Source organism: Syngnathoides biaculeatus, chromosome 17, assembly GCF_019802595.1.
Source record: "Syngnathoides biaculeatus isolate LvHL_M chromosome 17, ASM1980259v1, whole genome shotgun sequence".
NCBI lineage: Eukaryota > Metazoa > Chordata > Actinopteri > Syngnathiformes > Syngnathidae > Syngnathoides > Syngnathoides biaculeatus.
In genome coordinates this window covers 23,874,601-23,899,631 of record NC_084656.1, presented here as the reverse complement: position 1 = coordinate 23,899,631, position 25,031 = coordinate 23,874,601, and the positions used below count along the sequence as shown (strand labels likewise).

At 48.4% G+C, this 25,031-nt stretch overlaps 1 protein-coding gene across 1 annotated transcript; it reads left to right on the top strand.

Moving 5' to 3' along the window:
• The first annotated feature begins 757 nt into the window (after positions 1 to 757).
• Positions 758 to 25,023, top strand: LOC133490850 (electrogenic sodium bicarbonate cotransporter 4-like). Its single transcript, XM_061801418.1, is given in 24 exon segments — positions 758 to 817; positions 2,977 to 3,106; positions 3,164 to 3,324; positions 3,963 to 4,133; positions 4,261 to 4,368; positions 4,918 to 4,973; positions 7,508 to 7,665; positions 8,238 to 8,325; positions 8,412 to 8,776; positions 9,827 to 10,001; positions 10,079 to 10,212; positions 11,320 to 11,500; positions 12,862 to 12,952; positions 14,001 to 14,053; positions 14,146 to 14,337; positions 15,743 to 15,856; positions 16,008 to 16,121; positions 16,851 to 17,012; positions 18,453 to 18,631; positions 18,731 to 18,803; positions 19,264 to 19,332; positions 19,396 to 19,569; positions 20,137 to 20,280; positions 24,877 to 25,023. Coding segments are annotated over 23 exon segments (3,147 nt in total). The 5' UTR covers positions 758 to 817; positions 2,977 to 3,053; the 3' UTR covers positions 25,009 to 25,023.
• The last annotated feature ends 8 nt before the right edge of the window (positions 25,024 to 25,031 follow it).

The window sequence follows — 25,031 nt, the reverse complement described above, 5'->3', positions numbered from 1 at the left end:
GTCTGCTTGGACTAAGATGCGTTATTCTCAATAAAGTTATGAAAAGACATCTTTGTTTGTCACGTTGCAGTTCAAGCAGTTTGTTTATTGACGCGATTTAGATGAGCAGCATTGGTTGATGAAAGGTTTCCATACTTTTTCCTCCCACTGTGCATGTCTACGTTGCATGTATTCCACCTGCAATTTTTGATGTACAATCTTTGGTGGTTGTGACAAGGAACTGGTGAGCGCGTTAGCCTCACAGTTTTGAGGATCGGGGTGGAAATCCCGGCCCCGCCCGTGTGGAGTTTGCACGTTCTCCCCGTCCGTGCCCGCTTGGGTTTTCTCCCGCATCCCCAAAACATGCTTGAATTCATTGGAGACTGCAAGTGACCCCTCAGTGTCATTGTGAGTGCGACTGTTGTCCGTCTCCATGTGCCCTGTGATCGGTGGGTGACCAGTTCAGGGTGGAGCTTGCCTCCCGCTGGGATTGGCTCTGGCACTGCTGTGACCCTTGTGAGGATAAGCGGCACAGAAAATGGATGGATGGATGGATGGATGGATGGATGATTGTAACAAAGAGGTAAAAACCGCCCTCACATCCTGTCGTGCACAGACATAGAGGCGCTGTGCATCGGCGTTCCGGCGGCTCACCGGCGGAAGGGACGGCGCCGCCGCTCGTCCAACCGCCAGTACGACGAGGCCGATCGCGCCGCTCGACGCTCTCGCTATGAGGATCGTGCCTGCCAACACGCCTGCCGAGGATTCTACCGGGATAGCGACGAGCACGAAGACGCCGACGACTCCCCTGGAATTCTGGACCGCGTCGACCCTTCGGGTGAGCCGCCGCCATCGGCCTTTGTACTTCAGGCGTAACACGTTCTCTTTGGTTCATCATATACTGTGCATACCCGAGTATCGAGTACGTTGCCAAGGCAATGCCGCCAGCCTCGTCCGTTCGGAGACGCCTTATATAGCTCACCGTAGATGGCTTCGTTTGAACGTCGGGTCGAGTGGCTTTTCTTGCCTTGGTGGATTTGACAAAGGCCCACTTTAGATTCCCTGTTCCTAAGAACCTCTCTAATGAGAGTCTGCTCCTTTTGTCTTCCGTCCTCGATGGTGTCGATTTTCTGCGCTCAGTCCTCGGGTGTTGTCGACCATCCCCTGGGAACCCAACCACCGAGGCTCCCCACCGAAATTAGGGATTCAAGGTGAAACCTCTCCAACAAATAACAACAGTCCAGTGACCTTCCTTCGGGCTTTGTGGATTCCTGCGACAACCTGAATGTCTGACAATCTACGTAGACGTATTTCAAGCACGATTGACTGTCGCGAGCCCATCGACATCTCAACACAGAGAGGCTGAAATCTGAAAACTCCAACACCACATCCACAGCCGCATTCTAGATAGAGGTAGCGCAGTCAAGTGAAACAAAGAGACTGCAGGCAATAATTCACAAATGCAATTTGATTGAACAGATATTACAATTCTGCTTGGAAATGGAGATCATTACCGAATAGGTGAATTTGTGACCAGTGAGCCACAAAACATTGGCGCTTCACGCCATGAGAAATGTTCTCATTTCATTTTGGTGTCGGTCAACCCTGCGGATCACTCGGGTGGACTGTCACAGAAACCGATTGGAAAGTTCAGGAATTCAGTTCTGAAGGGTTATCGCGTAGTTGCCACGTGCTGAAACATCTTTCGGCCGGCAGCTTGCGTTTCGGGGTCAGAGGTCGCTCGTGGAGAATTTGTGGATTTTTTTTAGCCAAGCGGGTTAATAAACATCATGTGTGTTAGGCTAATCTCCGGCTGCGCCGAGATCAGGACAATCCCGGACCGAGTCGGCAGGCGCTGCCCCAGGGGCTGGGGTGGGCGGTGCCTGATGTGGAGGCCGACGTGGAGGCCTTCAACTCTCTGGCGCTAAGCTGATTAAAGCTGTGTGTGTGTGTGTGTGTGCATGGACGCATGCAGGAGGAGGAGGCGGAATAGGAGGAGGGTGCTCCAGAGTTCTGCGGTGTGTGTCGGGCGCTGAAATAAAACTTGAAGTTCTTTGTGGGACACTTGAACATTACCGTTGAGCGGCTAACGTTACAGCTGCTTAGCAGGTTTGTGGCACTGTGACATCGAAGGTGTCCGCGTTGCTTAGCCGACGATTCAGACCAAAGACCGTCACGGGGTTTTGGACAAACTCGCCGTCATGGCTTCATCCTGCAAGACGCTCGCTGCCTCTCACATAGGTAATAGCGACGAGAACGAGGGGCGACGAAGACGCATCTTAGCAACACCGGTATTTTTTTGATGAGACGTCGGAATTATTCAATAATTTTTGCGTGTGTGCGACAGGGAGCGGCTGTGACTGCAAATAGTCAAGAGCTGCAAATAATTGACGTGCAATAGAATTGTCATGAAGCAAGAAAAATCTGATTTCCCCCCCCCCCCCCCCAAAAGTAAACCGTATATAAGCAAGGGATCAGGAAAAAAAATTACAGATAAAAATAGGTTGGGTTTTCGTAAATAGCGGGGTTTAGGTTTATTTTCCGTTTTTCCCAGTCAATTTATTTTTTCAATTATAATTTGAGATTTTTTAGCGTAGTCACATAGTACTAACTTTGCTTTTTTTTATGTTTTGTTTTTTTCATTTTCAGTGAGCAATCTTACAAAGCTAACATTAGCGTCCCTCTATTAACATAGACACTGTACAGGAGGGGTGCTCAACGTGTCGATCCCGAGGCAGTTTTGCTCCAAATAGATTGCGCACGCAGTTGACGATAAATAAAGGTTTCTACGGATTAAAAGTACCGTTGCTTCTTAAAAAAGGCACTGAAAAGTATGCTTTCTTAAAAGTACTCTGACAAGTATAACTTATCCCAAATGTTACTTGAGGAAATGTAGCGTTTTCCTACCTACTTCCATTCGCTTCTCCCCATCTTTGTTTCGGGTGACCACCGTTTTGTTCAAGCGTTGACGCGAGCGCGATGTCGGCCATGTTGCAGTGTCGCCGGCGGCAGAGCGTCTTCGTCACATCCTGGGGGAGGACGACGGGGGGCCCACGCCCACCATCTTCACCGAGATGGACACCCTGCAGCAGGAGGGCGGAGAGCTGGAGTGGAAGGAGTCGGCCAGGTTGGTCCCGAGGGGGCGGGGACTGACGGGCGGCGCTTGACCTTTGCTCTCTGCCAGGTGGGTGAAGTTCGAGGAGAAGGTGGAGGAGGGCGGCGAGCGATGGAGCAAACCTCACGTGTCCACGCTGACCCTGCACAGCCTCTTTGAGCTGCGCACGTGTCTGCAGACCGGAAACATCCTTCTGGACCTGGAGGCTTACTCGCTCGCGCAGATTGTCGGTGAGCCGCAAACCTCGACCGCGCTCGTCGCCGACTGGGGACATGTCACGTGACCACATTTTCACATTTAACGTTGGAAAGGAACTTTTTCTTGTGCAATTTGCGTACTGTCAGTGTACAGGTCGGACATGACCGCAGATGGAACTTGCAGATTTTGGTGACTTGTCCCATTGAAATAGTATTTCTCATGACGCGTGCCGTGTGACAAGATCGTGGCAACGTGTATATAAAATATAGAATATGACCTCACTTTTACCTCGTGTGACGTGTCACATGAGCCACCAGGTAGGTAGCTTTTGTCAAGCGACTTGAAGTATTCGTGACGTGCCGCATCCGGAAAGACGTGAGCTTGAGCGTGCAACTTGCGACGTGATATTTGGGTGTCACGTGACCCGTAACACACTTTCAGCACGACGTGTTGAGATGTGACACGCGTCAGGTCGTCTCTGTGACATTTAGCTGTTAACTTGCAAGCTTTGAGAAATCACGACGTCCTGCGACACGTCCACAGCTGAGATCTCGGCGAGGCCGATCACCCGCAACGCGTCAAGTAACACGTCGCGCCTGTGCCGAGGCAGATCACGTCACATGTAGGTCGCGTGAAGATCACCACCTCACGCGCCGTCATCTGTCCACAGACGAGATGGTGGCGCATCATATGGCGGACGGTTTGTTCCCGGAGGACGTGAAGGAGAAGATCATCTTTGTGTTGCTGCGTCGACATCGTCATCAGACCAAGAAGCCCATCCATCGCTCGCTGGCCGACATCGGAAAGTCTGCGTCAGCGTCGTCGTCGGCCGCGACCTCCAGTGAGAACGCACGCGGCATCGTCGTCGCTTTGCGCTTGTGTCTAACGTTTTGTGGCTTCTAACGTGGTGCCGCTCGCTGCGCCTCTCCTCCCCGAACCTACGCCCCCGGACCTTCCTCTGAGCTCAGACCGTAGTCCTCAGGCCAACCTGAGTCGTAGCGCTAGCTCCGCCTCCGGCGTCCATCGCTCCACCGATGACCTGCGAACGCGACGCTCCGGCAGCCTGGGACGCCTGCGTGAGTCACGGACGTACGCGCACGTACACACGAGTACACGTACGCGCACGCAGGCTGGGTGACCTTAGCTTTAGCATCCAATGCTAACACACTAACGCTTTGCTTCTTTCCCTCGTCTGCGTGGATTTGTGAATAATAGAAAATGGGACGTGTTTATAATATTTGAAATATTTCAATATTTTTCGTCTATATTTTCACTGCCTTATTTGATGTAGGCTTTCCATTGTTTTTGGTTAATGTTAAGCTATTATGTGGCATTATTATTATTTCAATATCAAGAAATAATGTGTCCCTACATACTTTCAGCATTTAATTCAAATCTGTTTTGGATATTTTATACATCCAAATGTATTTGATACGTTACACGTGCACGGCAGCAACATGAATGACTTTTTCATGTAGCTTTTGTTCAACGTGATTACGGTGGGAATTGGTTGCGGTTCTTTGCGTTTCTTGTCTCCTCTTTGAGAGCGTAATCCGTCCCCGCGGGCGCGTTAGGCTGAGTGCTTCCTTTGTTCTGCTTCCAATTGAAATGTGTCGCATTTGCAGATCACGCACAGAGTCGCAGCATGAATGACATTTCTGAGACGCCCAACTCTGACCAGGTAAATGTGTGCGGCCGGCGCCGTGGCTTTTTACTTTTCACGGTAGATAGTTGTCATGGCAACAGCTCTTGACCCGCTGCCACTAATTGACCCTTCCGCCAACATTGGATCGACACCAACACCCCCACTGACGCGGCGCCCGGTGGCCACCTTTCTGCCGGCCGCCGAGCCCGCGGAAGCCTGTCGGTGTCGGCCATCGAGCTGCCGCTAACGTGCCGCTGACATTGACCTGACGGCCCGCTATCCTATCAGTGCTTTACGCCGACACCGTCGTCACCTGGTCGGCATTTATCTGACACCTTAGCCGTCGGCGATCCCATAGCATTCTGCCAGTAGGTCCGTAGAGCCACCAACGTACCGGCCACGTCCATGCCACCGGTTAGCTGCCGCTCAACCCGCGCTAACCTGTCACCTAGCAGCCTCTACGCTGGCGCCGGTTTATCCGAAACCCGGCACCTATATGTGACACCCGTCAGAGCCCGTCCTGCCGCAAAACAGAACTCTCGCGACTAATCTGCCGGTGAAGCCTTTGCCGCCACCTAGCTGCCGCTAAGCCAACAGGAGACCGAGGCGGGACCTCTGGCCTCCGTGTCGGCCGATTAGAGTTGAAGATTTGGTGACTGGTGACCGGCAGGGCCGACGGCGTTAATCTCCCGAGGCTTGTGGGAACCAAAACCAGTTTTCACTCTAACACCAAACAAACACTTTGAAATCTTTTTGGAAATCACTTTGAAATTTGAAATCTTTATTATACTGCTCAACAATTGCCATGGATTTTTTTTTCTTTTTTTTTGGCTTTGATTTGGGACCATTTTGATGTGTTGAGTCCAAATATCACCTTGGCTCTGCTCAATCAGGTCAACTTGCTGCGCTTCACTTGCATGTGTTCTTTCCATTTCGCTTTACTTTAAATTGACGGACGTTCATGCCCTGAATTTTGGACAATGATGACATGATAATTCAGAGGTACTTATTTTGATCAATGTCTGGTACAGAGTTTATGTAAACAGTTTATAACAATGGATTAATAATCTTAACAACCTGGCAAAAAAAAAACAAAAAACAAAAAAAACCAGCCTGAGCAATAAAAGTGGAGGCCATTTTCAATTTCAGCTATGCAGAATGGTCCTGAATCATCTAAAACAACAAACGACCTACAAAAATCCTAAATAACAGTAATGATAATAATTGAATACATGGAATAAATAACCCGACAACAAAGAATCCAGAAGTCCAAAAGTCTATTCTTTGTATTTTCAAAAGGAACCCGACCCAGACAAAGAAATCAAGATTCTGATTTAGCATGTTGAGGGAAGGTGACCCAATATATGTCATTGATTTCTTTCATTCCGATGATACTTTTGGTATCTAACGCAATATATTCTATGATAAGATTTAGCCACCGATTAATGTTGATGGCTCGTTTGTATTTTCTTTGCAGTAGTTAACGCAACGAGTAATGATGTCAATTAAGCTCGTATGGCCACGTATGCACAATCCAGGGGAAAATGCAATCCTAAAGTTCAAAATATGTTTTTGTGTAACAGAAGTCCAGAAGCATTGAATTGGTACGTATGAAAAGAAATATCTGGGGTATTTTGGGTGCATTGCACACATGATGAAAAACCCATTTTACAGGTTATGGACTTAGTAAAAGTTAGTCAATGGAGTACTTCATTTTATACAAGCTGTAGATTCCAATTTTTTGCCATTCTAAATGCGTCGTTACATGTCTGCACCCAGTAGTTATGGGCGACAGACATGGAAAGATCATCTTTCCCTTTGGTGATTGGTCGGGGTAGTGATCTAGTACTGTACATATTATATATATTTATAAACTCTTCCTTTGCGGGAGAAACTTTACTATTTGTTTGACGAACCTTCCGTGACTCCACGAGGTGCTTGTAACCAATATAAACAAAATAGAAGAGAAAACAGATGTGAGGTAAAGACACTCAGATAAAATATTTACAATCAAGGCACGGTTATTGCTAAAATAACTTGAAAAAAAACAATGATTCAAAAAAACAAACAAACAAACAAAAAAAAATGCCCCCACGCTGGCTGGGCCCCACCTCCAGGTCTGGTTCCAGCGATGACCCGCGTCCTGATACTGATTGGCAAGACCTTGTCATGGTTCTCTGCTCACCAAATATAGCACCACTCACTCTCTTTGTTCCAGAATTGGAATGAACCAAAGTCTGCACCACTTTTGGTCAATCTTCTTTTGAGTTTTCTGCTCCAAATGGTAATACTCACCCTAATATCATTGTCTAAAAACATCAGAAAGCGACACTGCACATGAGTGCTCCCTGTAACTTTAACCTGTTAGCAATCTTTTTTTTTTGGGGGGGGGGGGGGGAGGGGCGGCATGTGTGATGATGTAACTACTGTATATCATATCACACTGTGGGGTTTGTTGGCTTTGTATTTGCTTCCTTTTTTTCTATTCTACCTACTTGACGTTCCCGGGACACTGGAAAGCATCTTACTGGGCTAGCAAGTCACTTAAGTTGGTGTTGTTCCTTCGCCAGCTGAAGAACAAATTCATGAAGAAGATTCCCCGCGACGCCGAGGCCTCAAACGTCCTGATCGGTGAGGTGGACTTTCTGGACAAACCCTTCGTCTCCTTCGTGCGATTGGCTCAGGCTACGACGCTTGGCGGCCTCACTGAAGTCCCGGTTCCCACCAGGTGGGTCAAGCCGCACGCCGCGGGTTGTTCGAGCGGGGGGATGGCATCGGCGGCCTAGCAGGGCCAGCAGACCGCCCTGGGTCTGTTCAAACCAGAGCAACCCTGCGGACAGGACATATCCCACGCCGGGGAACCCAGGGTGGTCCGCCGGCCCCTCCGAGGCGCCACAACAACTAGTCACCTGGCGCTGGCCGCAAGGACCCAATACCACCCCCATCACCACTGCCCCCGGAAAAGCCACGCCCCCCGGCTTCTCCACCCCTAGGAGAACAAGAAGTCCCCCACGATCCACAGAGCCCGCAAAGCGGCCAGCTCCAGCCTGGCCCGAGGACAGGAGAGTGTCCCTTTTTTTGTTTGGAAAGGAGGGCAGATTGGGGCACCCAACAGGAGAATGATTAGGGTGGGAACCCAAGGAGCAGCCACGGGCCATGATAGGGCAGCCCCCATTCTAGGCAGCCATCCAGTTTGGGGAGGCCAGCCTCAGAAGCAATAGCTAATTGTATTGGTACTTGGTTACTTGCCAACACTGCATTTGAGGGTTAAGGTATTTGTGACTAGGATGTGTCTGGTAGGTTCCTCTTCATCCTGCTGGGTCCTCATGGCAAGACCAGGTCGTACAACGAAATCGGCCGCGCCATCGCCACACTGATGGTGGATGACGTAAGCAAGCCGCGCCCCGATTAGCTCAACTGCGGCCGATTGCCGGCGTCTTATTTGACTCTGCGTGTCCTTTGTTGTGTGGCCAGCTGTTCAGCGACGTGGCCTATAAGGCGAGGGACCGCGAGGACCTGATCGCCGGCGTGGACGAGTTCCTGGATGAGGTCATTGTCCTCCCTCCGGGCGAATGGGATCCCAAGATCCGCATTGAACCCCCCAAGAAAGTTCCATCGGCGGAGATGAGGCAGGAGCTTTGTGCCGTCAAACAATAACAACGTCATTGGTCCCGGATGCAACACTCAAGTGCTTCTTGTTCTGCAACTTTCAGGAAGTCTGTGCTGAACCTGAATGAGCTGGCCCAGATGAACGGCTCGGCTGGTGGGGCGGCCGGCGGGGAAGATGAGCAACTTCCTGTGCAACACGAGGTTGGTGAGGAGCTCAAGTTCACTGGCAGGTAAGACTCCTGGATGACAGGAAGTTAGGTCTGCCCGCCTAGGGAAAAGCAAGACATGTTTATTTGGATATAATGATAAAAAATTTACTCACAATCTCCTTCGCTATATCACGGTTTGCCTTTTGCGGGTTCATTGCATTGTGGATTTTAAAAAATCTATTTGTATCATGGATCCCTTCCCTGAGCCACCACTTTATGGTGACTGAGGTGTTTGTGCGTCACATTGATCCTAGGAGCTAAGTAGTCTGGGGCTTTGGGCCCCTGGTATGAGGGACCTGACAAAGCATGACTCAGATGACCCCTTATGATGATGAATATACATGGACCTCAGTCTCCTTTGTCTGGATGTGTGTCACCGGGACCCCCCTTGGAGCCAGGCCTGGAAATGGGGCTTGATGGCAAGTGGCTTGGTGGCTGCACCTATGGGACCCAACAAGGCACAGGTCAAAGAAACAATGGGTGCCCCGCTTCCCATAGGGTCACCATCGCCTGTTGGGCGAAGGGGGTCAAGTGCGTTGGGAGCTGGGTCACAGCCAGAGGCAGGGACCGTGATGGTCTGACCCCTGGCTACGGAAGCTGGGTCTAGGGATGTGAAACGTTACTTTTCTGCCAAGGAAGCAGACCAAGCTGCTGTGCGAGATTCAGAAGTTACGACTAGAACAAGTCGGCCTGACCACACACATCTTGGGCTCTGGCGCCGTCCTTATAAGAGGGTTAGATTCTCTTCCACTCTGAAGTTGCCCACGGTGAGCAGGTGTGGGGATAGGTACAGTGCCTGTACGTAGGGCTTTACCCCGGTGGACGAGAGAGTAGCCTCCCCCCGCCTTTCGATTGGGGGGAGGGGGGAGTGGTGTTCTGTTATTGGGCTTAAGGTTAATTCAATGATATTCACAAGTCTCATAAAAGATCACTGACAGCGTCTGCTGTTAGTGAATCATTCCTATTTGATGCAAAGCGTACAGGCCCAGGTGTATAAAAAAAAAAAAAAAAAAAAAGACATGGCCGGAACAGTTTTGAGACCATAGCAAGCTTTGGTCTTCCTTCCCGAAGGCTTGGTGGCGGCCTGTGGTTGGACATTAAGAGGAAGCTGCCGTGGTACTGCAGCGATATCTATGACGGCTTCCACATCCAGACGGTCTCGGCCGTGCTCTTCATCTACTTGGGGTGCATCACCAATGCCATCACCTTCGGTGGCCTGCTGGGCGATGCCACTGACAACTACCAGGTAAACAGAACATCTCGTCCTCGGGTCTTCACGCTCGGAAGTGTTCTCTGAGCCCCAAGTGATTCCTTCCTCCTTAGGGTGTGATCGAGAGCTTCCTGGGCACAGCACTGGCAGGAACAGTTTTCTGTTTGTTTGGAGGGCAGCCACTCATCATCCTCAGCTCCACCGGACCCATCCTCATCTTTGAGAAGCTCCTCTACGAGTTCTGCAAGTAAGACCAAGGCTGATGGCAACCATTAACCTACCCACAACCTTGACATACGAGTGCACCAACTCAGTGGAGTTATTTTTCCTTTGGGTTTTGTTGTTTGTTGGGAAAAAAGACTTGTTACGATGGACAATTACCTGAAACTAATACATAGAGCCTCGAGCCGTCACCTTATCGCGGTGGAGGCGTTTGTCTGTCTCGATGATCCTAGGAGCTACTTTGTCTGGGGCTTCGCACCTCTAGTACGTTTAGGCAAAAAGGTCCTAGGTGAGAGGCCAGACAAAGCACGACTCTAAAACCCCATGGATGGCCGAAAATATTGGATATTGGTTTCCCTTGCCCGGACACGGCTCACCGGGGTCCCCCTCTGGAGCCAGGCCTGGAGGTGGGGCTCGAAGGCGAGCGCCTGGTGCCCGGGTTCTCCACCTATGGGGCTATGGTTCCTACCCTCACCTATGGGCACGAGCTGCGGGTCGTGACTGACAGAACAATATCCCGGATACAAGTGGCCGAAATGAGTTTCCTCCGCAGGGTGTCCGAGCTCTCCATTAGAGAACTGGTGAGGAGCTCGGTCATCCGGGAGGGTCTCAGCGTCGAGCTGCTGGTCCTCTGTATTGAGATGAGCCAGATGAGGTGGCTTGGGCATCTGATCTGGATGCCTCCTGGACACCTCCCTGGTGGGATGTTCCGGGCATGTCCCACTGGAAAGAGACCCCGGGGACGACCCAGGACACGCTGGAGAGACTACGTCTCTCGGCTGGCTTGGAAACGCCTCGGGATCCCTCCGGAAGAGCTGGAAGAAGTGATCTGGGGAAAGTGAAATCTGGGTATCCCTACTGAAGCTACTTCCCCCGCGACGTGACCCGGAGAACCGGTACAAGATGGATGGATGGATGGATGGATGGATGGATGGATGGATGGATGGATGGATGGATGGATGGATGGATGGATGGATGGATGGATGGATGGATGGATGATGATGATGATGATGATGATGATGATGATGATGATAGATAGATAATAATAATAATAATAATAATACATAGAGAATTTTTCCAAGTCCAAAGACAGGACTTTGTTTGACCACTACGATGCCACATTTGTGTCCAGAAACAACAGCATGGACTACATGGAGTTGCGGCTGTGGATCGGTATCCACTCTTGTCTACAGTGCTTTATCTTGGTTCTGACGGATGCCAGCTACATCATCCAGTACATGACCCGCTTCACAGAGGAAGGGTTCTCCAGTCTCATCTCCTTCATCTTCATCTCAGACGCCATAAAAAAGATGGTCCGCCTCCTACGCATATCCAGACTGCTTCTCAGCTTATTACCTGCTCACTCGCTTTCAATAATAGTACACATTTGAGTCCAGACCATCACTTTCCACCGACTGGTTACTTTTATGTCACTTAGCTGCCCCATTTCTGTCACCTAGGTCAGACTTAACGGTCATTGGCTCTGGACAAAACCACTTAACTCCGACGTTCAGGTCTCTTAGGTTTCACTTAAATGCCGCCACATCCACAAAAACCACTTGCGTACTTACTGTACCTGCCATGTTCCTGTCGCTTACCTCCCGCTTATTTGCCCCTCCACCCCCACAAACCACCTAACCCACCACGTTCATCTCATTTAGCTGCTACTTACTTTCAGAGGTGGGTAAGGTAGACAAATATTGGGCTCAAGTAAGAGTACCTTTACTTTCGAATAGTATTTCTCGAGTAAAAGTAAAAAGTAGTCGTCCGAATATCTACTCGAGTCAACGTAATACTCGGTGGAAAAAAAATACCTGAAAAAAAAAAAAAAAACCTCAATGCCACATAAAAGTAGAAATAATAGTATACGGGAGTCCACACACACCTTCCACCGTTTCAGTTTGTAGGTGCCACAAAGCAACAAGACGTGCTTCAGGTCCACCCAGGAAGATTTTATTTGTCCACTTAAACAACTGAATGAAGAAGTTGCGCGCACGTGCGAGAGGTGACAGCTCGGCACGTTTGATTCAGGAGCAAAAAACGGGGATGTTGCCAGAAGTTTAGCCCAAACAGCTGCAACTTAGCGCAAGGTGCTTCGTCGAGTTAGAAGTGGGCTGAAATATCCACGTTTGGCCGGTCACATTTTAAGGGTTGAACATGTCGTTTGTTTTCAGTCCGTCAACACGGACGCGGCTGCTTTTTGCCCCCAAAATAAGGAACTTTGATTGGCCCACGAAGGGTTTCTTTGCGGCCAGATTACTGAATTGGAGTCAAATGACGCTCGTGATCGGCACCCGATGCAGACGTTGAAGGTAACGTCTAAAAATAGATTGCATGCAGTATTGTGGGTAAAAGTAGCGTTTGGGATGTTGATTATTGTTACAGAGTCAAGATATCAATTCGGCTTCACAAATTCTCAAGTAAAATTGAAAAGTACAGTGCATTGAAAGTACTCTGACGAGTCCTTTTTGTCCAAACCTTCTCAAATTGAATTGAGTCAGTGTAACAGAGGAAATCTAGCGCGTTAGTACCCACCTCTGCTTACCTTGCAGTCAACCCAGAGAAAGTACTTCCTCCACATAATCTTGCCCACTTGCTCCCTCGTCACCTTTTTGCCACTTCCTCATTACCACGTACGTATGTGAGCTAGCTCTGACGCTTGCGTTGCGTGCAGGTGGGTGCCTTCAAGTATTACCCCATCAACCGCACCTTCAAGCCCGACTACGTGACGTCCTACAGGTGTGACTGCGTCCCTCCAGACCAGCGTGAGTGCCTGACGGGTCCTGAAGACCTGCTCTTTATGGTCTCTGTGGTTTTCGTGGTCTTTGTACATGCAATTTATTTCTAGAACCGTTGTTCACAAGGGAGTCTCAAAGGACTTCACAAGTCCACAGTTCATTCAAATCCTCCCCTGCTCTAACTGTCTGGGCAAGGACAAACTCTGAGACACGATTTTGGGGGCTGGTGTTGAGAAACCCTTAAAAGGGATCACAAATACAGTCGTCCTGTGTTCATTATGATGGGTTACCGGGCTGGAATGGATGCCAAGTGAGCAACAATCAATCACATGATACGACGCTACGCAATCTTCCATACTTTGAACAGCGTGAGAGTTGGATTCGTGATTCCCTCCTCCCGGATAGCGGTTCTCCTCAGGTCTAACCGTCGGGCTCTGTCAATGCAGAATCCTCCACAGTAACAGCCTCCCTCATTGCCACATAGCTGTGGGGAGGGGTCCTAAAATTGATGAAAAAAAACAAAAACAAAACCAGAATCCAGCTGTCAGAGGCTCAAGCAGGGGGAAAGAGTGGCAGAATACAAGCTGAGCTGTGGTTTTACCAAATGCAAGAGTGTAGAAATAAGTCTTGAGATTGAAGAATTTCTCCAGAGGTAGCCAATATCGTTTCCACTTTCCGGAGTACTGGAGCCCCACTAGAGAATCCTCCAAAACCTCTCCAGCAGCGACATCTTGTGGGGTTTTTTTATGATCTTCACTCTCTTCATGTTTGACTATTGTCTCCCCGCTTCCTGATGGGGACGTGGCACGAAAACGTGAGTATTGGTCTTAGCTCGTCTCCTGCTGGCTGGTCACTTCCAGTTTTCTGCTTCGAGGTTCTCCTGCATTAATGCCACTTCCCGTGTCCTTCTCCGTTCTCCTACATCAATATCACTTCCTGTACCCTGTGATATCAATGTAACTTCATTTTTCCCATTTCCTCTTCAGAATCCGATGCCCTTTGACATCAATTTGACTTTTTCTTTGCAGTTTGTAATGGAATGTTTTCTGACATCAGCGAGACTTTCTGTCTACAGCTTTCCCTTGGAACGCTTCAGCTCCTCTTGCTGACGACAACATGTCACTTCTGGTGAGTAACGTGCTCCTTAGCAATTTAGTGAGTAAATCAGAAGCACAATAAGTAAGTAAGCAAGCGTGGTTGTCCTGTGGGTGGCGCCTCAGTTCAATGTAAGCGATGTGGACTGGAGTCAGCTGAGCAAGAAGGAGTGCATGAAGTACGGCGGAGCTCTGGTGGGCCAAGCGTGCAAGTACGTCCCCGACCTGGCGCTCATGTCCTTCATCCTGTTCTTCGGGACGTACTCCACGACTGTCACGCTCAAGAAGTTCAAGTTTAGTCGCTACTTCCCCACCAAGGTGAGCGCCCAGATCCGACGGCCTTCCACCAGACAAACCCGCATGTCAACCCCAGCATGGAAATATTTTACCCATAATGTGCTTCGATGAGGACCACATTAGCCGTGTTGGCTAACCTGCAACACACAATACAATAAAGAATCATCTATAACATGGTGGCCATTTAAGCTAATATGCTGAGACACGTAACACTATGCTAAGGAAACGACGTAATGTAACACGGGAGCCACGTTGGGAATCATGAAGTTGCTTGTAACAAAAGCGGTTAACAGGCAAAGAAGCTTGCATGACACTTTGACCATGTTTGCTAACGTGCAAATCAATTCTTTTTCACTCTAGTTAACATTTTAATGAAGTTATGACGTTAGTTAACACAGCTGAGGTTTTCTACAGTGGTACCTCTACTTACGAAATGAATGGAGTCGTTTTGTAATGTGAATTTTTCATAAATAGAAGCACTTTTTACATGTAAATAGACTAATCCGTTTGGCAACACACACACACACACACACACAATACGTTATTATTGTGGACTGGGCTGCAGTCGATGGTGTGGAGGTGGTAGAGGAGGGGGCTCAGTACGCAGCCCTGTGGTGAGCCCGTGCCCGGTGTCCAGGTGGAGGAAAGGCGCGAGCCCAATCTCGGTGCATCGCAAATGTCTCTGCCGTACATGTTTTGGAGACAAGGTTTGAGGGAGCAGACTTCAAAGTCCAGAGGTGAGCGAGTGACTATGCCCGAGGATGGAGCTGCCAGGCAGACCAGACCAAAGAAAAGGTTGATGGATGTTGTGAGGGAGGACACGAGGACAGTTGGGTGGGTGGTAGAGAGGAAGATGGACGAGGTAGGCTGAGATGGAAAAAAATGTCACGCTGCGGCGACCCCTAACGGGACAGTAAGTTTCATTTTGGCTTGTCCCGTTAGGGGTCGCCACAGCGTGACATCTCAGATGAGCGCTGTGACAACAGCTGATATGAACGCTCATATTTGTTTGGCACAGTTTTTACGCCGGATGCCCTTCCTGACGCGACGATGCGTCACAAATTTTGAGCTCAGGATATTTTGAAATACTTGGCCGGGAGAAGCAATTTTTTGGTGATGTTTCTAGTTGTTTAATTCTGTCTTCTGTTTTATAATGCGTCAGTTCATTCTGGTCCGGTTTTATACATTTGGAAATTTGAATACAACAAATTTCAAGTCATAATGAATATCAACGTTAAGGCAGGAAAAAAAAAATTGGAAATTCAATTATGGGCCAGAGAGCCCAGCGCAAAGAGAACCATTTACGAGACCTTAACCCGTTGCTACAGTACCACCGGGAGTCGGATCAGACCGTACACCGTCCCTGTCCCGTGACCCCTCCCCTCCCCTCCCCTCCCCTGACTCCGCCCCTTTCCCCCCACTGCAGCTGCGTCAGTTGATCAGCGATTTTTCCATCATCGTCACGATCCTGCTCTTCTGCGGACTGGATTTGCTGCTGGGACTGGACACTCCCAAACTGCACGTTCCCATGCATATTAAGGTCCCTGAACACACCGCCCGCCATGTCCCGGACCGTGTCTGTGTTGTTTCTCCTTGATAATAAGAGTGATGGTAATAATACATAATCCTATGTCACCATTTAAACAATGGCTCTCGCTTTCTCCTCTTCACTGTGTTTGTGCGATGCTAAGCTAAGGAAGCTAATCAGTGATTTTGCCATCTTCATGTCAATCATGTCCTTTGTGGCTCTGGATATGTTGATGGGTTTAGACACGCCCAAACTGATCGTTCCCACTGAGTTGAAGGTACTTGCTCCCTCTCTCCGCTTCTTTTTAACCGGCATGCAAACGTGACTCAGGATTACGTAGCATCTGGAAAGTGTTGGCGGTGCTTCACTTTGACCACGTGGTACCACTCTTACAATCTTATTCTTGTTTTTCTTTTTCAAATCACAAGGACGTGCGAATTTCCTCTCGAGGGATTAAAATGAGTTAAGACAAGTGTCCAAACGTATTTGGATTTGCGGCCCATCAGCTCTGAACAACTATTCTGAAAGCTTCCGATTGTTCTGGAGTAAATCATTCAAAGACCTTTCGGAAAATTGACACTATGTACTATCTGATTGCACATCATAAGCAGTCTGAAATTTCTGACCAAAAATAGTTGCCGTTTCAACCATACCGTATCACGTATCATTGGTTTTTGTTTTTCGTTTACAAAGTGCAGTTACTGAGTTCATATAAGTGCAAAACACAACAGTAAGTTACCAAACACAATGACAAATTAAAAGGCATAACAGCTTCAACAAATGGGAAATTCAAAAACAACAGCAACGAACCAGACATAACGGCAAAAGAAAAAAACAAATAACTCATCACAACAGCAAATAAGCAAGCACAACAAGGTGTTGACTTATTTTTGAACCCAAAAAAAAACAAAAAACAAAAAATGGATCAAAAGTGAAGCTGTGCGAATCCTTTCCAGATGTGCCATGCACGTCAATGGAAATTTGAGGTTGAGCTTGTGGTTTGCAGCCCACCCGCGCCGACCGCGGCTGGCTGGTGATGCCGTTCGGTCGGAACCCGTGGTGGTGGTACCTGGCCAGCTTCGTGCCGGCCCTGCTGGTCACCATCCTGATCTTCATGGACCAGCAGATCAGTGCCGTCATCGTCAACCGCAAGGAGAACAAACTTAAGGTTGTCTGATTGTTGCTCGACCGCCAGCAAATGGACTCTTGTCACTGTTTCGAGATCTTTGGGCTTTTTTCACTTGCAAACAAAGTAATGAGTGCAATTTTCCTCCAACTTATTTATTTATTTTTCGAGATAGAACGGCAATATGTGCAAAATAATACGTCCCAAAATGTTGGGATTTCATGGCTTCTTTTCAGTACCATCTCCCTTTATCACAACACCATCAATGAATCAGTCTTGTTAAATTCAGTCGGCTGTGCATTTAACTAGGTTTTTGTTTCTTGATCAGAGAAGTGCTGACCCCTAACTCCTTCTTTCAAAGGTCCCAAAAGGTAATGATCCAATGGCGAGTATGGGGGTGGGTTAGGGTTGTCCGGCCAACGGAACCCATGACTTCACAAGCTCCTTTTCTTGTCACTTAAATCCGGGCACTTGGATCCTGGACGCCACTTTTTCGACTGTGCTGTAGGCTTTTGGTGGTTCCCCTTCCAAAGCAAGAAACTCAATCACAGCTGTGGGTGGCTGTGCCTCCGAAGGTAGCGAGATTTGACGGGTTGGCGGTTTGAATCCTAACCTTGGCTGTCTGCATTTCGCAACACTGGGATGAAAATCAGTACCCCCAAATCTGAGCCCATGGTCCTCAGTCGGAAAAGGTTAGAGCGCCCTCTCCACCTCGGAGATGAGATTCTGCAAGAAGTGGACTAGTTGGACTATCTCGGGCTCTTATTCACGAGGGAGTGAAGAATGGAACGGCAGCTCGACAGGCGGATCGGTTCAGCATCTGCAGCGATGCGGACTCTGTATCGGTCTGGTGTGGTGAAGAAAGAGCTAAGCGGAAAGTCGCAGCTCTCAATTTACCGGCCGAACTACATTTCTTCGCTCAGCTCTGGTCACGGGGCTCAGAGTAGAGCCGCTGTTTGTCCACACTGAGAGGAGCCGTGTGAAGTGGATGGGGCCAGATGTCTCCTGGACGCTTCCCTGGTGAGGTGTTCCATGCAAATCTCACTGAAAGGAGACCTCGGAGATGATCCGGGACACGTTAGAGAGACCACGTCTCTAGGCTGGCCTCTGAACACCTCTCGATCCATCCGGAAGAGCTGGATAAAGTGGCTGGGGAAAGGGAAGTCTGGGCGTCCATAGATTTTTTTTTTTTTTCTCAACTTCATCTTTGTCATAACAATAAAAATAACGTTCCTGAATGACCTGAAACAGGAGAGGTTTAATCAGATTTGACTTCAGACAGTGAGACGTGAACGTGAAACGTGTTTTTGACCAATCTGTGTAAACTTCTGGCTTCAAATGTACATTTGAAAAGCTGAAGTTTCGAGTTGACAAAATCAGACAACAATCAACACCCTTAGGAACTTTCTTCACATTTGCATAAAAGGGTTAGAAGTGGTGGGTTAATGTCCATATGTGCTCCCTCTACCCCCACCCGTGTAGAAAGGTTGCGGGTACCACTTGGACCTGTTCTGGGTAGGCATCCTGATGGCGGTGTGCTCCTTCACGGGTCTGCCCTGGTACGTGGCCGCCACCGTCATCTCTATCGCGCACATCGACTCACTCAAGATGGAGAGCGAGTCCAGCGCCCCCGGGGAGCAGCCCCAGTTCTTGGGGGTTCGGTAAGAGACCGTGCCCCGCCCCTCTGCCCCATCCTCAAACACCTGACAATATCCTTGTTCTCCCGGTGTACCGGCGTGCCCTCTCTTTGACACCTTTAGCGAGCAGAGGCTGACCGGAACACTCGTCTTCGTCCTCACCGGACTTTCCGTCTTCCTTGCTCCCGTCCTGCAGGTCAGTGTGGAGCGTGACCCCATCCACTTTCTCAACCTGATATGTCTGTCCCCGAGCTACTCTACTTATGAACGTCCATTTGATAAACCCAATCTCCTTTCCAAACCGATCTGCCGCCATGATCTGTGTGTACAACCCGATCTGCTTTCCCAAGAACAGTTCTGCTTCACAAAACTCATCTGCTTCCCTGAGCTACTCCGCTTTTGAAACCTCATTTGCTTAAAAAAACTATTTTGCTCGCTCAACCCGATCTACTTGCAAAACCCAACTTGCTTCACGATATGCAAATGGTGACTAGAACCGTAGCATGGTATCACCAAATGTTTCTTTACAATTCAGATTCCAATTATGATCATAACGTGGCCTAGGACGCTAGCAACGCAGTACCTCTTTATTTGACTCCGCTGCATGCCCAACTATGCTGCTGAGGCTAATGTCTTGTCTGGCCCTCACATTGCAGTACATCCCCATGCCGGTGCTTTATGGCGTCTTCCTGTACATGGGCGTGGCCTCGCTGAGCGGCATCCAGGTTGGTGTTAGCATTAGCTTTCAGTTAGCTCGTCGCGTGTGTGTAATAGTGTGGGCTTGTCAGTTCTGGGAGCGCATCAAGTTGTACCTGATGCCGCCCAAGCACCAGCCGGACTTCGCCTTCCTGCGTCATGTTCCTCTGCGCCGAGTCCACCTCTTCACCCTGGTACAGATCACCTGCCTGGCTGTCCTCTGGGTCCTCAAGTCCACCTTCCTGGCTATCATCTTCCCTGTGATGGTGAGCAGATTGACATTTCTGTCTAGCGTGGAAACACATTCAGACAACACGCATTAGAGAGAAATGTTGTGGATAAACAGACGACCCAATGAGAGACGGGCGAGATGGTTGGAGGTGACAATCTGATCATTTTACTGATACAGAATCCATTTATACACAGCAAACGGCATTTCTTGAAAGCTTGTGGACAAGCAAAATAATGAGCGAGTAATCATATTTTTGTAAAGTTACAAAACAGGTTGAAGTGATTTTAACCATTCACTGTGATTTGACGGCCGCGCACTTGCGAATCCGCACAGTCGAGCACGGAAAATCACGCCCGTAAAATTTGTTACGAGTGGAAATACGTAGATATTGAAAGACGTCGCTTATTTTGTGTAGTCTTGGAAAAAGAATACAATTGAAAAAGCTCACTAACCAAAGTAGCAAAGAAACGCTTAACTCAACCTCAAGTAGTAATCTCTCAAGGAATTTTGATCTCCCCAGAACAAAAGACAATTTCTACGTATAAACGATGTCTGTGGGTGAGCACGTTCTCAATGTGTTTACGTGCGCCGGTGTACGCAGATCTTGGGTCTGATGGTGGTGCGGAAGCTTCTGGATCTGATGTTTTCCCAGCACGACCTGGCCTGGCTGGACAACATCCTGCCCGACAGAGAGAAGAAGAAGAAAAAGAAGAAGACGGCGGCCGACACCGAGAGCGACGAGGAGGTGAGAGAAAATCTCCCCACGAAATGTCGAGCTCGCTGCCCGGGGGCGTGAAGAACACGTGATTGCTACACACATTATATATATATATATATAGAGAGAGAGAGAGAGAGGGAGAGAGAGAGAGAGAGAGAGAGAGAGAGAGAGAGAGAGCGAGAGAGAGAGAGACTTATACCGACACATTTACTACGCACACAGTTGAAACCACACGTGCACAATATAAACTCGCTGTCTGACATGAAATCAGATTCAGCTTTTCCTGAAAGTGTCTGTTCGGGTGACCGACATGATTTCCATTTGCTAAATGCCACATCACGTCACAGCTTACGCTGATGGTGGAAAAACAAGACGACCCCAGCTCGAGGGCGGCAAGAAAAAGAACCACAACAGGAAACTTGACAGAAGTGGAAACGCTTCTTGCAGAGACAATGATCCGACACAGACTCCGCAAACCCGGGGAACCAAATGCTAACAGACTGACAAGACAATGAGGCACACCTGGACAAAAGACACAAGTTGCTGGAGGGAGCTGATTGGTTGACACAAGGGAGTGGGCCTGATGAGAACTGGTGCAGGTAAAAACCACATGTGACAGAGGAAAACTTTACAAAAGATGAAACAAAGTCAATTCAATCCAAACCAAGTTAACAATACACAAAGATCGTGAAAAAAGAGGGAGTGGTTCTGGACAATTTTGCGTTACTCTCTCGAAAGTCAGGAGATTATCATTCCCTTAAACAATTTGTGAGACCCCAGATGATGTCGTTTCTTTGTGAGCTTCTTTGTTGACATCACAATGGTGACGTATTTGAACTCGGCACGCATGAAACCCGAGGCACAGTCAAAAGAAAACAGCTCGGATATCAGGAAGAGAATTGAGTACTTGCGCAAGTCTGCTTCATCCTTGGGTGCAATTTCCAGATGCCTGAAGCTGCCGCATTCATCTGTTCAAACAATTATACGCAACCACGCCACGGGATGGTTCTCACGAATGAACGTCCCTTGCTCCCAAACATGAATATCAAGCCGAGACCTTGTGATGATGCCGGCGGAAGCTGGTGTGAAGAGTTTGTCATTATCCACAGTGAAAAAAGTACCGTAACCACGTGCAAAAAGGCCACCCTGCCAGGAAGAAGCCATTACTCCAAAAAAGAAATGATGAAAAAAAATCCAAAGTTTACACATTGCCAACTTACGTAGAGACGGAAAAAAAACTTGATTTTTGGGGACATTTCCTGTGGCCAGACAATTCTCAGAACTCTTTCACCATCTGCTGGCCACAGATCACCATCGCGACTGGGAAATACAAGGGTGGCAGCAGACTGGTGTACTTCGCAAAATAGGTAGTATCGTGAGGAACGCACCTGATGAGGAAATACTGATGAAGCACCATCTCAAGACTAGTTTGGGTGTAAACGGCTCTTCCAAATGGACAATGACCCAATAACCGCTTACAAAGTGGCTTCAGGATTTAAAAAAAAAAAAAAAAAGTCGGAGTTGTGGGATGGCTCTGATCAGCAAGCCTCGATCCCGACCCGATTTGAAAATTAATGGGCAGGCGTGAAAACTTGGTCATGTTCACAACTTGTGTCGGGCGGTAACGGGACAGAAATTGCCGCTGAATAGTGTGAGAACCTTGTGGAAGGGCGTTGAAAACCATTGAACCCGAGTTTCAAGGCAAACAGGACCAACAGTATCAAATACTTAGTGAAAATCTACAGCTTGATTGAAGACTCTAAATTGCTCGTCGGTGTGTTTGCATGTGCCCTGCAATTGGCTGGCGACCAGTTACGGATCTACCCGGCCTTTTGTCCAGAGTCAGCCGAGATCGGCCCACCGCCTTAGCGATGAAAAGCTGTCTGAGAAATGGCTGGATGGATGTTCCAACATGTCCAAGGTCCATAAAGAGAGAGAATTCAACAGGCCTGCGCAATCCTGACCCAGACCCTATAGAAGACTTTTTAGATGAATTGACCCCTCCGTGGATATTGCGCAATCCGCCTCACTGACCAATCAGAGGCCAGAGATCTGCATAGACCAAAGCCCGTTTTTGCTCCCGCCATATTCTCAGACAACATTGCGTGGTCCAGTATAGGTTTAGTTAGCGTTTTATCGCGTATTTGGGTTATTAAAAAAAAAATATGGTTAAGAGGTGTAGTCACGGACTTTGTAATAGTGACGACGGGTATCATGAAAGGTGAGTCGGTGGGACTTCGATTCGTACCCTTTCCAAAACCGAAGACCCGGTACGAAAAATGCCTTCGATGGATCAAACTTTGTGGATCATCGCATCATCAACTAAATCCATCTAATATCAACCGGAACACACATGTTTGCACGAAGGTATGCCCTAAATTTGATTTTTAATACACGTCTCGTATAAATGAATTCGAGGTTCTTCGCTAGCATAACACTGCTGCGCGTGAACGATTGACACAGTTATTCTTTGTTGAGCGATATTTAGCGATGATCGGACTGCAGAAACATATCGATTTCTTGCTGGCTCGCGACCGAAGCTTAACCAGAATGTGTTTGCACGAAGGTATGCCCTATATTTGATTTTCAATACACGTCTCGTATAAATGAATTCGAGGTTCTTCGCTAGCATAACACTGCTACGTGTGAACGATTGACACAGTTATTCTTTGTTGAGCGATATTTAGCGATGATCGGACTGCAGAAACATATCGATTTCTTGCTGGCTCGCGACCGAAGCTTAACCAGACTGTGTTTGCGCGAAGATATGCCCTAAATTTGATTTTTAATACACGTCTCGTATAAATGAATGAGACGTTCTCCGCTAGCATAACATTGCTACGTGTGAACGATTGAATGAAATCAGAAGCATGGCGTCTCTCTCAGTTCAGAATGTATTTATTGTATTGTATTTGCCATTTTTGCTGTTTGTCTTGGCGTGACGTCACTTCAGGAGGCGTGGTTAAGCGCCCTGTACGGAGGGGTCAATTGGTGTTGAACGGAGCTTGTAAATGGAAAAGCGCACCAGTGCACAGACCAAGGTCCATAAAGATAAAGTCTGGTATGGAAGAACTCAACTGGCCTGCACAAGCCTGACCTCAACCCTATAGAACACATTTTTTTGGATGAATTAGAGCAGAGACTGAGAGGAGGGCCTTCTCGTCCAACATCATCATGAGACCTCGCGAGTGTGCTCCGGGACGAACGGGCAAAGGTTTCCCAGAGAGTCGCTCCTGAACCTCAGTGAAAGCGTTCCCGCACTCTGACAGCTGCACAGTTTAGAGCCGGATCATATGGATTTGAAATGGGATAGCACTAGAAATCATACCTAGGGGAAAACGGTGTGTTTATGGATATGTGCGTGTTTTCAGTATACGTAAAACCTCTCTCCCGCGTGGCGCTGCCCGCCAACAGGTGGATAACGTGCATAAGATGTCGGACTAACTTGTGCTTTGTCTTGTTTGTCCTGCAGTGTTGCTGACGTTAACGCTTCCTGCGTTTTCCTCTTCAACTACTTGGTCTTCTTGTTCCTGCTCGCCGACTTCCTGTCACTAAGGACGACAACACTAAAAAATGCCAACACAATGACAACACAACTGCACTAACCCCTAAATCACACGTTAGCAATAAAACAACAACACAAAAATGACAACGCACCAAATGGTAAATGGACTGCACTTGTATAGCGCTTTTTCCACAACAGCCGGTGCCCAAAGTGCTGGACCAAGTCATGGACCCGCCGCAAAAGCCACAAGGACAACTGAGTCCTTGCCGAAATCCCGCATTCACGTAACGGACGGCACTTTTATCGGAACGAACGTCCACGTCGGCTTACCCGAATCCTGCGTGTTGACTCCTCCCTCTTTGTGTGGCCACACCCCCTCAGAACCCCACAGAGCTCGACTCCGCCCGTGGCAATTGTCCCGCCCCCTGAGTACCGGCCACGCCCTCAATAAACTCAAGTTGAAAATGTTTGCTTTTGTCCTTTTTACGCAACGTAGCGTGTGCCAACCATTTATTTGGATGACTTTTGATGTCTCCGACAGTCCCTGTGTGATAAGCATCGCGAACATGTAGCTAGCAGCTAACCCCGTTCAAAGATGGCCAATGACAAACGTGTGTGCCGTGTGGTTGTGTTGCGTTGCATCGCGTGTGCTTGTGTGTGTTTGTGTTATACGTGTGCCATGCACGTGTGTTGTGTTTGATTTGTGTGCGTTGTGTAAGGGGTGTTGTTTGGGTGTGAGTGTGTATTTTGCATGTCTTCGTTATGCACGCGTTTGTGTTTTGTGTGTGTATATATATATATATATATATACACCAATAAACCAATTAACATTCCATGCATCCGTTCTCCAAGCTGCTTATCCTCACAAGGGCCACGGAGATGCCGGAGGCTGTCCCGGCTAACTTTAGGCAATAGGCGGAATACACCCTGGCCATTATTTCTTTCAGTTTGTATGAAAGAAGAAAAAATGCAAATAAAGCAGGGTGGACAGTTTCATGTCATTTCTTCACGTTTTTTGGTAGTAGTCATAATCATAAGTCATTTACTTCTAAATTGCTTATTAATTAATAAGCTTATGATTCATGATGTCCATTTTCAAAAGCCCTTTTCCTGGTTAGGATCGAGAGGCGCCGGAGCCTATCCCAGCCGACTTCGGGCGAAAGGCGAACTGCAGCCAGAACCGGTCGCCGGTCGGTCGCAGGGCGCATGTAGACACAGTCGACTCTTGGCACTCACGTTCACGTCACTGAGTGGGAACCGAGCCTACCCGGCC